We start from the raw sequence: 16,759 nt of genomic DNA, 5'->3' as shown, positions 1-16,759 counted from the left end.
AACTCCCCCGTCTGAGCTCTGATATTCACCAGTGGCTCAAATCTGACTTTTTTATCCATTTATAGTTAGATTTATGCATCTGACGTAAAGTATTCGTGGAGGTTTGTGTGACAAAGGATTTATCAGCAGTTTTTGTCTTCATTAGTCTTCACAACAAGTCTGCTTTGTGAAGTTTGCTACAAGGAACATTTTACTACTGCAACATACAGAGACATTTACCGCAACAGTTGGTGTTTGTCCCTTTGCTGTCTCAACATGACAAAGATCTTGAGCACAAAGCCGGATCTATAAAGAAACGACTTCCACAGATTTTCCCAAAATTAATTTTAGCTCTATGTTTGGTCTCCACCAGCTCCTGAGGAAAATATCTGACACTTCAGCTGCTGAATGCCCCACTATATTCACCAGCTGCTCTCTGACTATGTCTGTCTGGAAATGAGATTTACAAAGTGCTTTGACAAACAAATCAAAAGCAGAACAGAAATAAGGCAGAGTTACAAAGGGAGGACAAACAAAATGCGTCAGTATAAATAATGACAATAAGAGGGAGCAGATGCTGTATATAACCACATGCACACACACCCGTGAACGCTACAAAGCAATAAAAGGGCAATCTGAAGACGATAAAAAGATGACATCACATAAAGGCAAGTCTATTAAAATTAGTTTTAAGAAGTGATTTAAAAGAAGTTCCTGATTAATATATTTTATTTTTTAGTTAGATTTATATATAAGAGACACTATATAGTTCATCAATAGTGAGCAGTAAATTAAGAGTTTGGGCACTTTTATTATCTGACCTATGATGCTTCTTGGGCACTTGGGTAAATGCCAATGTTAACAGTGCTGACATGCAGATTTTTAGCAGGTATAATGCTTACCATGTTCATTATTTTAGTTTGGCATGTTACCATGCTAAAATGTTTTAACAAGCACTAAACACTCATTCATTTTAAACTAAACTGATACTTAAAGATTCATGGAATCACCAAAGTCTTAACTATTCATTCTCTGAGGATCATGAATGTTTGTACAAAATTTCATAGTAATCCATGACATAGTTGTTGGACCGACCATCATTGCTTATACACAGAGTTACGCTGACTGGATTCTAGCTAATTCACTTATTCATTGTTTCCCACGAGAACATTGAGTCTGTGTTGAACTGGAAACAAAACAAAACCCATTAACCTTTTGTGTCCCACTGTTTAAGAGGCCTGAGCAGGAAATCCACATGATGGGAGGTGTGAGTCTGGCTGCAGAGCTCTGACTCACTGCTGCTTCTCAGCCCGTTTCCTTCAGCTCTCCACCGGAGACCAATATATATATATAGATTAACTGTGAGCTGATGCAGAGCGTTGTCGAGGAGAACAATAGCAGAGCTGCTCGGTGGGTTAATAAAGAGACAAAAACAGCACAGAGAAGTAAACGCACCACACTCCATTGAGAAAAATGTAAGTTTTAATCATTATGCAATAATGAACTTCTGAAAAACACAGCAGATAAAAATGTCAATCATGTTTCACTTCACACCGATTGCGGAATCTGCTGATGCAACCTGATCATCTCATTTTACTAGTAATAAGGTGCACTTTATTTGTTGCAACATAAGGCTTTTCATTAGTTTTTACATTCAGTCAATTATATGTGACATTAAAAAAAACAATCATGATCATGCCAACTGATATTTTGAATTTTAAGACCAATCAGTGATAAACTACTGATTTACAATTTAACCGTAAAGGTATAAACCCTGTGACTGTTGCCCTTGAAAAATGTCAGTGCAGTAAAAAAAAAATCAACTGCTCCTCGAGGCTCTGTCATACACCCCGACTGGGACTGGAAACAAACAAAGGAGCATCTAAATGTTTCAAGCTGAATCACAGAAAGACACACAGGTCATCTGAACTGTGCAAAGCCTCCCATGCTGTGTGTACCATTCATACGTTTTCAAGTAGAGTACAAAGAGATACGAAATTAACCTTGAAGAAGGCGCAAACTGGCTTTGGAAACACTTTAGGGACTGTATGAAAATTATCAGGATGGGGTCGGGGCTTCAGCAGCCCTCCCCAGCTTTACTACCTCCATCAAGGAGGTTGTTTCCACCCATGTCATGTCCCGTGTTTGTTTGTTTGTTTGTTTGTCAGCAGGATTGTGCGGAAAATACTGCACAAATTAGCGCCAAACTAGGTGGAACGATCCAGGGAATTTTTAATCACTTTCCTTAACATTACGAGATAGGGGTTGGTTTTTACTCAGGAAATAATGTTTGGGTCTTGATGTCTTGAACAAATCAAGAGTCATTGATGATGTTGAGATCTCTGGGTCTGTGCAGTTAGGTGCAGATCCAGATAATAATCAGACATGTGTAGGACTGTTTGGCCTTGGCAGAGGTATGCGCCGTCCATTCTAGTTGAACATGCAACAATAAAATTACACAATAGCAATAGTGGTAGCGACAAAACAATGAGACAACTCATGCTGCTGTAGAGCTGTATGAATTGTATAATGCTGATGTCATCATTTCACACAAAAGGTAATACAACCTGTTGTGCGTAAGGATTAAAGACATAAATAAATTAAGCTATACTTAAAGTTAAAATTTCAAATAGACCCTTCACCTTGGCTAAGAATAAAACTGCAACACCCTCCCCTCTATTATCTATAAATAACGTAACGTGTTGAACCTGCATAACTGATTTTTGGCCACTTGAGAGCAGCAGGAACAAGTTGTGATCACATGTTCGAGCTAGCCTCTCTTCAGTAACTAAGTACAATCTCCCACCAATAATTTTCATACAGTTCCTTTTGCAAACATAATATAAATATTTTAAAAAGTACATTTTCATGTGAGCACCATTTTGCTCACACTTATAAAAGTGCAAAGAGACCACTCAACGTTACGCTCATTTCAAGGGAAAAGCCCCCAACCCCCCCCCCAACCCCCCCACCCCTTAAAAAAAAAAATCACTTTTCCACAGCAGCTAAAGCTGTTGGTATTGAGTCATCAAAGACAGACTCGGTCAGCGAAGCCTTGTCACGCTTGACATCTTTAAAGGCTTTGAAGAGTCAACTTTTCCAAACTCCTCCGTGACTTAGCGCTCTGATCCCGGCGAGGATCGCTCTCTTTCTATACATACAACTACAGGCTGATGTCTTCTGCTTTGGTTAAACTTGATATCTTTAATGAGAATTTCATGTGAGTCTGTGGACTTGTGGCTTCACTGGGGGTAGTGGAGGAGTGCAGGGCTTGATTCTGGCTGCTGGAGGAGGACTGGGCTTGACTGGAGGTACAGGAGGAGGATTTGGTTTAGCTGCCTTGTGCTGGAAAGGAAACAAGATGATAATTGAGACAGATTTATACAAGTGAAGTTGTCACTGCTAATCCTCTTTGGAGACAGTGTTTTAATATTTCATTTTGCTGGAATTTTATTCAGTCCCATAAAAAGTTTATCAGTGTAACCCATGACAGAAAATGGGACTGCAGCTTTAAGATAAGACTTTAATGATCCCTGGAGGGAACACTCACATGTTACAGGAGCACAAGAACCAACTTTAAAGAGGCAGATAAAGAACTTTTCAAAATAAATACATAAATAAACCAAAGTAGCTTTCAGGGTTTGATTTAAGGCCTCCAATAGGTCTCACCTTGCAGGCAAGAATAGTGAAACGGATAGCATATGATGCAACGGTTAAGTCCCCGGGTCTTGATATGTAGATCAGGCATTTGTGACATGAAGGTGTAACAGCTCACTGCACAACACTTAGTGATAATGGCTTCGTATTTCAAACACCTATAACCTTAAAGAACCTTACTTCCTCAAACATCTTCAGGTCAGAGACGACTTCAGCAAAGAAATGAAACAAATGGAAGATGGTGAACTTAGTTCTGACCATATTTTCATTCACACATATAAGATTAAAGATTAAAAAAACAAAAATCTCGTATCACAAATAAACTCCTAAAACTACACTACTTCCGATATCAAACAACATCTGTTGTTTGACTAATCATTTACAAAGAGACTGGAGAGAACTGTAGGTATGACTCACCTGTGGTTTATACAGAGGTGGTAAAGGTTTAGCTGGAGGTTGAGGTGTTGTCTGAAGAAGAAGAAGTAGTCATTGAAACATTTGTTTGGTTTTCCACTTTAAACACACTAGTGCAAATACTCAGGGTCATATTCAGAGGAAACCTTTTGCCTCAAAACAGACGTGCATGAGTTACCTGTTCTCCAAAATCCAGATTGAAATCTCAGAATTATTAACATGATCCATGACTGTCACAAATATGTCCACATTCACTTGAATTGTGAAATTGGTGAGTATCCAAATCTCACCTAATATCACAGAGACGTATTATCCGTGAAGTCAATCTGAACACATTAGAGGCGACTAATAGATGTTTATTTGCATCTTCTCATCTTCTAATTTACTCAGTGAGCTGCACAGACGTGGAGTTAAAGTCTAATGAGTCTGTTCTGTATTTTTCTTTTTGTCGATAAAATCCATAAAAAGACCAAAACCAGCAATGAACTAATCGGATATTGTCTGAGTAGCAAAAAATTTCCAGAGTTCCAAATGTGTATTAATACACAGCAGAAAATAGTCCCTAACAAACAACACTATTTCCTCTTGTGGGTAGAGTTTAGCAAATGTTGCTCAGTGTCTGGCTTTTTCAGGGAATTACCGAACATCTTTGGAAATTAAACTATACATCTCTGTTGTACAAGAAACGTTGAGTAGGAACCAACCAGCTTGAGTCTGAGACAGAGCGTGAGGACCACATGGTTGGTTTTGGTCTTTTCATGGGATTTGTTGAGAAAAAGAAAAACAGAATAACATCAGTGCTGCGCTCCACAGGTCTGATACAGTTAACTTTCTCTATGTATTATTTAATGAGACTTTTGAGGCCAACTCTGAATGCGATCCTCAGTTTGCATTATGTAGTAGATCAGGTCGTCTTAGAAAAAGAAAATGGCTTACTGGCTCAGGTTGTGAGGTAGACGACCCTGAAGACACTTTACTTGGTGGCTGGAAAGAAAAGGCACTTATAACTATAACTATTACAGTACAGTGTAAATACCTCGCTGTAACCTTCCTGCACATAATTAACTCATTGATGTCTGACACAGATTTCCATGACTAATTGACTGTGTATGGCTGCTGTCTGTACCTGTGGAGCCGGCCTGCTGGGAGGCACAGTAACAATCAGAGGAGCACAGGCTTGTGTTGCTGTCGATTCCATAAAAGTAGGATGACTGATCTGAGGCCTTTCCTTCACACTCGGCTCCTGGAACATCGGGTTCAACTTGCCCGGAGCTGAGTGCACTTTCCTGTAAGCACGAAAAATGTATTCAGCCGGGAAGTGAAAGACTAAAACAGAGCCGGATATGAAACACAAGAGACAGAAAGAGAAAAAAACCTTTTGGAGCTGTAGTTGTCCATGTTGTCCTTCTTACAGCACATCAGCCCTGCAATCACCACAGTGATCACCAGAAGGATGGAGAGAGCTGCACACACACCAGCTATTATCCCAGTCTGACCTGCAGGCAGAGATGGGGAGATGCTGTATATTGTAGGTAGCTTTGAATTAATTTTTATGTGGAAAAAAGACACATTTACACAGTGTGCCTGATTATAATCTTTAGAAGTTGTTTTTTGTTAAGCATGCTAGCATCATGGCTCTGGGGACAGAAATAACGGCCACTTGATCCACCACTTTGGTCCAGACTGAAATGTCTCAACAAAAAGTGGATGTAAAGTGACACAAATTAGACCACGGACCCTCATTCGATAACATTTTGTCCCACTATTAGAATCTGTATTACATTTACAGAAAGTGTTTGAAACCTATAACCAAAATAGTAAAGAATAGGAATTATAGTGAAAAATAATTATTCCCCTTTTTCCTGGGGACCTCCAGGAACCCCCTTAAGGACCCCTGGGGTGAAATGAAATGAGGAATTAGAGTCTCTGAACGACCACAACTTATTGCTGTCACCACAACCACAAAATATTTGCTCGGTTTCTAAAAAGAGAAAATTACTTTGGGCTATGGCGTCTCTTCAGGCATCTTTTTCTTAGAAGCTCATGTTATAACAAGGGGAAGCTTGTTTTTAATGCGATGCTGAGTTTGTGGAAAACTTTCATAATACAGTAAGTAAAGCCGCACCAATCAATTAGTTGATCGACAGAAAATAAATCTGCAACTATTTTGATAATAGAGCAATCGTTGAAGAGATTTTTTTCAGCAAAAAAGCCACAAATGCTCTGGTTGCAGCTTCTCCAATGTGAGCATTTGCTGTTTCCTCTGTTTTATATAATTGCGAATTAAATATTTCGGTTTTGGACTGTTGGTCAAACATAGATGAGACATTATATGACATCAACAAAGACTGGGAAAATGTTTCTGCCATTTATTTTTAGACCAAACAATAAATGAATAATGATAATAATTGTTAGTTGCAGCCCTGATAGGAAAACAGTCATATGTTGTAATAACAAGAAAGGTTTCTAGTCTATCTAATAATGTAAAAAATATTTTTGTTATTATGTTTAAAATAAATTGTGTGTGATTCCTTTTTTTCCCCGCAGTAAATAACAAACAATGATCAGGCCAAAATTGCACAATGCCTCAGCAAAGACTGACCTCTGCACAAACACAGGAGTGAAAGAGAGTGATGCAGCTTCAGTTAGTCTATAGTCGTTCTCTCTTTCTGTCGTGCTGTCCTCATGTTGACTTCCAGATTTCACCATAATTTGTGAAAATTGTGTTTCAATACAGCTTTCATTATTTTCTTTGTTCTGGTGAAAGTTAAAAAACATGTTGTACAAGCTGTGCAGGGGTATTGCACAACTCTCTGCTATGTGTTTAACTCTGCTCTTCCCTCTTTGTTTGGCTTTTTGGTTGGTTTACTGTGAGAACTGAATCACTTGGTGAACTCCATTTTCACGTTTTGAGAAAAAATAAATTTTTCCATTGTAGTCATCAGCTCCTTGTGGAAAAACATATAGCATTTTGTTTAAAAAAAAAAAAGAGCCAAGGTTTAATCATTTGATACACAGCGTAGTCTAGTTTGAACTTGAATCAAGACAAAGATGATTATAGGGTTTTTGTGGTGGAAAAGTTGAAGATATATCATTAACAAAGGATTAGGTCAAGGCTGAGAGAAGGAGATCACTCATAGTGAATCATTCCTGTTTTTTCTTACTGGAAGAATGATTCAATGAGCAGGTGTGACCTGTTTTTGTCTTTACCACTCACTGAGAGCTGACCTTCACTTCAGACCGATACAAGTTTTTGTATTTAGCAGCCAAATCCAAAAAGTTTCAATTTGCACATTGACTGTCATGAAATCAGATGCAGTGAATTGTTCTGTACCTGGAGGTAAATCTGCGTACTGGATGTCACAGTAAGGTGGAGCCCAGCCGGGGTTACAGTGGCACTCTTTCTTGTGATTACACACCTAAAGATAAAATGCAATAAAATTCATTTAGACATGAGTTAAGCACTTGGAGCTGCACTTTGATCCAGAAATGTGAAACAGCTGGCTGTATATTCTAATCCACTCACCCCGTTATTGTTGCATTTCTTTGCACAATCCTCCTTTTTCCCATAAACTGATACCTCCACACATCTGTTGTCAAGGCAGACCTGCGCACACATGAGTGAGTCTGAGCCACACATCCAACATTGTCAGAAAATTGTATGTAATGTGTCTCTCTGATAAATGTTTTACCTTATTAGCTCCACATTTGGTTCCTTTAGGCACCATGTCAATGTTTCTGGTCTTGTCGTCGTCCACGGCTAGTTTACATTCAATGCCATACACAGTGTAGGCTGCTCTTTTACCTGTGATGGACTCGCCCCCTCCTCCACAAAATATAGATCCACACTTTAAATTCCTACAGAAAAATAAAAATAAATGAAATAAGTTGATGAAACATTTGCACAATCATAAAAACTATCCTTAAACATACAAAATGTCATGTGTTTCATGACAGACTTTACTACTTTTCAGTACTGGCACTGTTCCTGATACATACTGTGCAGTACAGGGGGTGTAGCCGAATTTGTTCCTCCCGCAGTTGGCACCTTCCTCGCCTCGTTTGTTCAGGTCGAAACACATATCTGGCCCAACTATGGTCCCTGAGGACAGAAAGAAGATTCATCATTCATTGTTATTGTTGAAGTATTTGCTGGAGAGAAGAAAAAAAGTACATGAAAAGTTAGGGATGAAAAAAATAAAAAATTCTCAAGGTGAGTTCAAATTATGAAATACTGAGTCATTATTTTGACCTTTTATATCAAAATGTAATTATAATAGAATTAGTCAGAGAATTTAATATAAAGTTTTGTGGGTTTTAACGATTTTTGGCTGCACAGCACGAGTTTGTAATAGGTGCATTTCCGTTAACCTGCTTAATGCTCAATTTGAAATAGCGAACTTAAAAAACGAGAAATGGAAATACATGGATGTCAAAAAAAACTTGAATGTCGCAAAAAATGTAAACACTCGCATGAGGTGGTTTTTCAGACTATTCAACAGAGCAATATCTGTCAAGATTTAATCGGAAACACTTTTTGCATTCTGGTGTTGGCGCCTGCTGCATCAGGCCATGAGAGGCAGATGCTGCAAATCCGTTGTCACGTTGAATTAGAATACTAACCCAGCTTTATTCGTACAACACCACCCAATGGAAACACAGACAATTTGCGATTGTGTTTTGTCGACTTTGCGAGAAAAAAAATCGCTTCTATGTTGCGCAAAACCACGATGGAAACGCAGCTAGTGGTTGGTGGGTTGCTATGGAAGCCCACTAATGCCAGGAAAAGAAAATCCAGATAAAAAAATTGGAACGCTAGATAATACTGAGATAGTGACGACTGATGTACAACCGCGAACACAACGTCATTCATTCAAGTCTGACCAGGAATCTTTGCTACATGTCATTCCCCATTTAACTTCCCTTTACTTCCTGTCATCTCTCCACTGTGGACTGGGTAATAAAGGCATACGGTGCCTCAAAAAATCATTTAAAAATTCTGTCAGGGTAAGAATTAATGTGTTGAGTCCAATATAAAGTCCCATGCTGTAAATTCAGTTTCCCTTGTACTGTAATATGTATATAAAAGAAACACTACCTTGCACTTAATTTAATTGTTACTGTGGCTACTGTGGTGATGTATGATATGCTGTGTTTGTTTGTGTTTTTTTTTTTTTTCATTTATTTATTTATTGTTTCTCCTTATTCTTCTTTTGTAAGTTTGCATTCTGGGTATACAGCAAAATAATAAACATATATTTTTTAAATGTCCAAATTTGGACTTTTTGTTTTATGAAGTCAGAATTCTGACATCTCATCATTTTGATTTAGTAGATGAAAATAATAATTCACATTTAAAAAGCCATGATTCTGACCCACTACCTCAGTATTTGTAGTTGTATCATATCTTACTCTTCATCTGTTTTTTTGTTTGTTTGCTTGTTTCCTTTCTTCTTTTTAAGTCAGTGTGTTGAGCGTACCTGGTCCGAACAGCCTCCAGCAGTGCTTCTCATGCGTGGGACACTGGCCGTTGTAGCAGTAGCCCTGCACTTGGTCGTAGCAGGGTTTGCCGTTCATCTCAAAGCTGTCCTCGGGACAGTCCTCCGACACACCGGTGCAGTATTCAGGCAGGTCACAGTCGCTGGCTGACTTCCTGCACACACTTCCAGTAGCTTTGAACTGTGGGTCAAAGCACATTTCCCATGATACCATGAGAACAAAGAAGAGTTGAAGTTGAAGTAGATGTTTGTGCAACAGTGTGTGTAATTATCTTGTGTATTTCTCTGGTGCTTCATGACTTGCACCACCTCTTCTAGGCCTTGAAACCTGTCATTTGAGGAAGGATGTGGTGAGTTATGGTTCATGGAAACAGCCGGATATCATTCTCTGTTTCCTGTTATTATTAAGCTGCTGCTCTTTCAGTGTAATTTTATATAGTAACCTTCTCTTGATGTCATTAACACGCCCACAGTTATTAGCCAGGGTGAGTGTGATTGACCTCTGTGGCCTGCACTGTGGTCTGACTGAAATAATCTCAACAACTATTCAATGGATTGTCATGAAATCTGGTTCAGATACTTTTGGTTCCCCAGTGGATGAATCCTAATGACTCTGGTGATGTAGCTTTTCATTTATCCTGTGAATTATCTCAACATCTGCACGGATTGGCTCAAATTAATTTCTTCTACAGACATTCATGGTTCCAGGATTATAGTCTTAAAGAACAGCTAGCATAGCTGGAGATTCTTAAGTCTTGGTTTGGTCCCAACAAAGTAAAAGAATCCCACTTTCACAGCTACATTACAGGCAGCTGAGTAATGGAGCTGAAGTACCTGACAGTTGTCACAACACTGTCCATGAGCACACTGGGATCCTTCAGTCAGGCGACACGTAGAGGCGTCGCAACAAGGATTCTTGCATTCCTAGAAACAAAACAAACATTTTTATCAGTTGTGTCGTGTGTGTGTGTGTGTGTGTGTGTGTGTGTGTGTGTATATCCACTTCTCCCCTGATAGGTCCCCTGTGTTAACAGCTCAGATTTAAATCTCCCACACAAGCAGCATGTCTGCCAAGATGTTGCCTGATAAGACATTAGCGCACAGGAAAAGTATTTTCACTGTTTGAGGCCAAACTCCAGCTTAGCGTGCAGGAGATCGCTGCTGCCCTCTCTTTTATTATTTGTAACCTCACACAGGAAACCACACCAGTCAGCTACAGCAGAAAACCCACATGGCATCTTCCTTCACCAAAGGATATATTTAAAACTTTCCAAGGTCATTAAAAATGACTAATCTGCTACAAACAGCCTTTACTAAAAGTTTTACCTCCACGGTGCCACAGTCGCACTCCTCTCCAGGGTCCAGCAGGGCGTTGCCGCAGCGAGGGCCCACAACGATGGTCTTAACGGGGCTGGGTTTACCCAAACAGCTGGGCTGAGCTCGCTCCATGAACTCAGCGAGCTGGTCCACGCTGCAGCTGCTGAAGAACTCCGGGAACGCTTGACTTCCTGTCCTGAAGACGAGCAAGGAGATTCAATGATGTAGAAGATTCCCTGAACACCGGTCAGTGTTGTGATTTTAATTTAAAGTAGAGCTAAAACACTGTAAACACTTCATGGCCAAAAGTAACTGGACAACCCTAACATTATATTACATGCTGTAACAGCCTCCACTCTTCTGGTTTCAGACTTTCCACCAGATGTTTAACCTAGCTGCAGGGATTTGCTCTTTTCCGCCACAGGAGCATTAGTGAGGTCCAACACTGATGCTGGATGATTAGTCTGGTTCACAGCTGAGGTCGGGGCCAGGCAAGATCTTCCACAGCTAACTGGGAAAACCATTTCTTTCTTTATGGAGCTGGCTTTGTGCATGGGAGTATTGTTGTGAAACAGCAAAGAGCCAAACACAGTAAAAGTTGGAAGAACAATATTGTCTAAAACAGTTGTTCTGAAAGGACCCTACACTGACACACATTAGACTGTGGAAACCATCTGATAAGATTTTTGCTTTTAGATGTTTTATTACAGAATGTGTTTGAAACCCATCACCAAATAGTCTCACATTCTGTCATTGTGTTACTTATGGATGGAAGTACAGTGAAAATAAATTCTTCCCCTTTTTGTTTGGGACCCTTAGGAACCCCCTCAAGGACCCCTGGGGGTCCCTGGACCCCACTTTGAGAACCAATGGTTCAAAATATCATTTTATGTTGTGGTGTTAAAGTTTCCCTTCATTAGAACTAAGGAGTCTAGCCCATACCAAGGTGTCCACATGCTTTTCTAGCTGAAATATGATCCTTCCCAACATGCAACACAAAAAAAATCATCAAAACATTCTTGGTATCTTGCAGGAGAAATAAATGCCCTTTGTAAGTAACAGCATCCCATCCTTACCTGAGCTTTTCTGCCATTACACAGTTCCCACTGCTGTAAAATGGGCCACACATGCAGCCCACGGCATCATGGGACAAACCAAAGTTATGTCCCATCTCATGAGCAATGGTGGAAGCGAGGCCTATCGCGTTGTCATGGTGATCCTGGGAGAGAAATGCAGAAGTGTTCCTGTAAAATACCCATGGACTCACTTCCCCTGCTGTTATTAAAGGATGAATGTAAGTTAGAAGATGTCCGTCACACCTGATTGACTCCACCTGAGTTCTCCGTACATATGGCGAACTTATTTGCCAGTCCAACTGTATCTTTGTCGAAATCTTTGCCACTGTTGAAGACAAGAATCTCACATCAGGTCAAACTGGCAGCATTACTGTGTTTAACACCTGCACCAATTTTCCACAACCGATCCTCACGTCACAAACTGAGCGTTGTCGTGTTTGATCCTCTTCAGAAGATCATCCTGGCGCCATTTGAGGAAGTTGTCCAGGGTCATCTCCGAATTAAGGTCAACGTTGATGTAGTCTCTGTTCGTCCAGATCTCCAGCCCCACCAGCATGACGCGGATGTTCAGAGGTCGATACAGCTGCAGGCAGAAGAGGAGACGCTGCTGTCAGCTAAGAGCGCAGATGGCTCACTGCCAGGCGAACAGCTTACACAACATGAGTGAAAAAAAAAATTACCTTGTCTACGTGATTTATGACTCCGAGGATACGGGATTTAGTCTCACTTCCATATCGTTTATACTGGAGGAAGAGCAGAGACAAACATGATCAGATTTATGTAGCAGTGAAACGAAAGCTGTAAAAAGACTTTAAATGAATATTTACCTCAGTGTTGTCAACCACCACGTACAGCTCGACAAACCTCTGCACACTTGTGACGGATTTAGTTTTCTAAAAAGAATAAGAGGAACAAACTTCATACTAATACTCACATAGTAATCAATGTCAGCATGAAAAACATTTTAATGAAACATGCAAATGCGTTATTCGGCATCTATGAGTCGCTTCATCATCAGTCATTTCAGAGTTTTTATGTTGATTTAAGCCTTTATATTCACTATCACACTTTAACACTATAATCAATATTATAGTGTTTATACTGGACTTAGATTCATCAGAAAGACACAAGCATGACTCTAAATGAATGCTAATGTTGCTCTGCTGGACAGCTGTTTGCTGACAGGTTCACCATATCAACTTATAAGTTAATGATTAACAGTGTGTGTTCACATGTTTCCACTGCGCAGAATTGGTGGCCTACCCATGCTTTGGACCTAAAGAGCCCAGCGAGCTGAGGGCCACGGTCCTGGTTCTGGTCCTGGTCGTGGTCGTAGAGCATGGTGGTGTTGGACGAGGAGCCACAGCTGGGATTGCCGCTGATCTTCAGGTGTTCCCGTCTGTAAACTGCATGGTCCCCGTCGTCAGACTGTCCCAGAGGCTCGATCAGGTAAACCTGCTGCCGGGCTCTCACAAAGCCACTGCGAATACAGGGAGTAAGAACACTTATTAACACAAATGTGATTCTGTATACAAATGGAAATGGCTTTATCCACTGGTGTGCTCTTTACAATTTCTTGTATGGCAGATTTCAAACGTGCAAAGGCAAAGAAATGTAGAACATTTAAAAACACAATAAACAGGAAAATAAAATCAATAAAAATAAACAATAAAAGACAAGAGATACAGATATAGTGCAGACACAGAGCAGTAATGGTCCCAATATTAACAATGACTCAAATTCATTAAAGGAAATAAAAGCGCAGTAGAGAGACTAAACAATCAAAGGCTTCAAAAACACATGAAAAACTGATTGATTACTTAATATCATGAAGCAACACATTTCACAAACATTTAAGAAACTTTCACTGGAGTTAATGTAAGAGGAAAATAACAAGTAAGAAGTTAAAGATGTGAAAATATCCTGATTTTCTTACCTAATGCCCGAACAGATCCCCACACTGACCGAAGAGTCCACCACGCCTTCAACATGGCCGTGGTAATAGCAGTGCTCCTGGGTGGAAATAAGGATTTTATCACGTTTGATTCACTTACACACATAATGTCAGTGTGAAAAATTTACAATGTACACTATGGTTTTATAATAAAGCTAAATATACATAAGCTCATATAAATGATAAATCTGACACATTAAATAGAAAAAATCAAACATTAGGGATTAAATTACAGACACAAAGGTATAAATATAATTGCTAGAAGATGGGATCAAATGTTTTTTTTGTCTTCTTGTTTTCAAAACTTTCAAAAGATTAACGTTCATTTACATTATCGATTAATTAAATTTCTTTAAATATAAAATCTCAGAAAATAAAGAAAAACATAGAATTTCCAGACTATCAACCATCACTTTCAACTAATCTATTCTATTCTGTTCTACACCAGAACTGAGTGACTGGTGAGGTAATTTGTCTTTCTTTAATTCATCTGATGTAAGTTCAAATGTAGTAAAATCTTACCTCACTTGGTGATGTCGTCACTCGTTTCCCATATTCTGAATAGTGAGTTTCAGTGTAGCCTCTCCCAATAAGATTACTATAAAATACAATAATAATACAACAAGAGAAGATGTTTCATATTTTCAAATATTATAATACAAATTTGTGGATCTGGATCTGAAATGATAATTTAAAAAAAATCTATTTAAAAAAAATAGTGTACCTGTTTTTTTCCAGATAAATAGTGTGGTTCCTCCCTTCAATGGCCAGCTCATACTGCACCTTATCAGGGTAAAGCTGCAGAAGATTGTCCATCAGTCACATGGCAATATATCATTATCAGACTTGCAAACTCTCTAATATTGACATATCTTTACAAATCCAGTATTAGTCAGACAATAGAAACTAATGACTGTCTGATAGATGTAGTATAGTCAAAACTTTGATGTTTCTCTCTGAAATGTAAATATTGAACTTGAGAACAGAACATGAGTTGACGCACTTTGTTGCGTTCCACCACTGCCAATTTCAACTATAAATTTAGTATTTAATGAGGAGTCTTTGTTGTGTTTCCAATGCTGAATGATGTACAGGTGAGGCGTAGTCACCTGGTTTTCCTTCAGGCTCCTCCTCTGCCTCTCCTGCAGTCTCTGAGGTCTGACCACCTCATATTGCTCCACATGAGACAGCAACCCAGAGCTCTGCATGAAGCACACTACACACAACAAACAGCACCCTTTATACTAAATATCTTTGTACAATATACACACCGTCTGGATTACAGGGTTTCTGCAGCTTCGCCAAGTTAAATTTAAGACTTTTTAAGACATTTTAATACACATAGAATGTATTTTAATAATAACGTAATGTAATACATATTTTGCAACCATATAAAGTTTAAAAGTAAAATCAGCAGAGATGATAAAGCCTTGCGTTATTCACCAAGTGCATTGTTTCTTTTACATTTATATCACATTATTGCCAGAATGTCCCCAATAATAATTCCTAATAATATCATTAATTAATCATTAAACATGACTTGGAGGAGCAGCAAAAAATTGATGGATGGATGGATTATTATTAATTTAAAAATAACGAATTAACTCAAGGTCCACGTGTGAATTTTACATAAGGTCAGAGGGTCGTGAACAATAGCACTGAGGATTTTACAGGCAGTTCTTACTATACTGTACACATAGTTATATCTAATGTTACTGTCTACAGCAGGACACAAAAAATATTTAAGACCTTTTAATGATTTTGAAAGTTTTTAAGACTTTAAGAGCTGGAGACACCCTGGAATGAACTGTGTTTTATCCTGCATTACAATCATCGACACTCCCTGATTTATGACAGTCTTTATAGCGAACACATGTCTTAACAAAAAAGACTTTTCGTGCAGTTTTACACTAAATTCAAACTTTAAAATGCAGTTTATGTCGTTATAATGCGAGGATGAACATTAATAACAATTTTTCTGTCAAACATCCTTCGCTTTTTTTTACTGTTAAAGCACCTTGTTCTAATCAGTCTACCTAAACAAATGTTCCATAATAATAATAATAATAATAATGATTAAAGTTAAATACATACCCCACGTCAGCCACAGCGACAACATCTTGTCTCCCATCACGAAGTGCTCTGTCCGGCCACCGCCTCTAATCTACCGCCGCTCATTGCTTGTTACTCTACCGGGCATCATCACTGCCAGCTCTTCCGCTGAAGCTCCGCCTCCGGTTAACGCTTATCGTTGCCTCACAGATTTTACCGGAAAAAACGGCCAAGTGAGCTACGACGAAAGTAAATACGTAAAGCCCCACTTCCGTTAGCATAACATATTTCATATCAAGGGTCACAAATGTAAACTGTTTCTATAAAACGTAATTAACAGGCAATGTTAGGTAAAATTACCGTTTTGTCAACGGAGTCTGATTTAGCCTTATAATGTCTATAAAAACCCATAAATTATCCGTTAAAGAAGCGCAGAAATGAACTCATTTTGGCTTCAAACAAGCATATCTTTCTTATACAATAAAAGTATACACACTTATAATTACCATATTGGGAAATACAAACTGTTTATCAATTACTGTACTTGTACTGCATTTTGACAACAGTTCCGCGCTTTTATTTTGAAGTCGGTCTCTTTACATTTCCGGTATGTCTCTGGTTAACTTGACGTGGATTTCCTGCCAGTGAGAAATGACAACGATTAAGCGCATTACTAAATAATACCACCTTAAACACTGAAAAGACATAATTTAAGTTAAAATTGAAAGTCTACATCAATTTATTTAGTTTCTTTTTTGCATTGTGGTTTGTACAAGGAAGAACTTGGAGGTACATGGCCAGCAGTCAAATGC

The 16,759-nt window shown here is 38.9% G+C and overlaps 1 protein-coding gene across 1 annotated transcript; it reads right to left on the bottom strand.

The window, feature by feature from the left end:
- Nucleotides 1-1,443: 1,443 nt before the first annotated feature.
- Nucleotides 1,444-16,117, bottom strand: adam8b (ADAM metallopeptidase domain 8b). The gene is made up of 23 exons (XM_056365841.1): nucleotides 15,990-16,117; nucleotides 15,005-15,111; nucleotides 14,620-14,693; nucleotides 14,418-14,493; nucleotides 13,878-13,954; nucleotides 13,205-13,421; nucleotides 12,769-12,834; nucleotides 12,622-12,684; nucleotides 12,355-12,524; nucleotides 12,185-12,266; nucleotides 11,942-12,084; nucleotides 10,875-11,061; nucleotides 10,383-10,472; nucleotides 9,531-9,729; nucleotides 8,050-8,152; nucleotides 7,743-7,908; nucleotides 7,577-7,657; nucleotides 7,385-7,469; nucleotides 5,426-5,546; nucleotides 5,177-5,336; nucleotides 4,987-5,034; nucleotides 4,054-4,104; nucleotides 1,444-3,324 (listed from the first exon to the last, which is right to left on the bottom strand). Exons 1-23 carry the CDS (start codon nucleotides 16,024-16,026, stop codon nucleotides 3,196-3,198), a joined length of 2,532 nt encoding a protein of 843 aa, XP_056221816.1. The 5' UTR covers nucleotides 16,027-16,117; the 3' UTR covers nucleotides 1,444-3,195.
- Between the last annotated feature and the right edge of the window lie 642 nt (nucleotides 16,118-16,759).

The sequence above is a fragment of the Seriola aureovittata genome, chromosome 21 (assembly GCF_021018895.1).
Source record: "Seriola aureovittata isolate HTS-2021-v1 ecotype China chromosome 21, ASM2101889v1, whole genome shotgun sequence".
Classification (NCBI taxonomy): domain Eukaryota; kingdom Metazoa; phylum Chordata; class Actinopteri; order Carangiformes; family Carangidae; genus Seriola; species Seriola aureovittata.
This window is presented reverse-complemented; position numbering and strand designations above follow the sequence as displayed.

Coding starts and splice junctions, on each gene's coding strand:
- adam8b (XM_056365841.1), bottom strand. CDS start 16,026: ATGGGAGACAAGATGTTGTCGCTGTGGCTGACGTGGG. Junction 12,525..12,621: donor TCATAAATCACGTAGACAAG/GTAATTTTTTTT, acceptor TTCTGCCTGCAG/CTGTATCGACCTCTGAACAT. Junction 8,153..9,530: donor CTGGAGGCTGTTCGGACCAG/GTACGCTCAACA, acceptor TTCTGTCCTCAG/GGACCATAGTTGGGCCAGAT.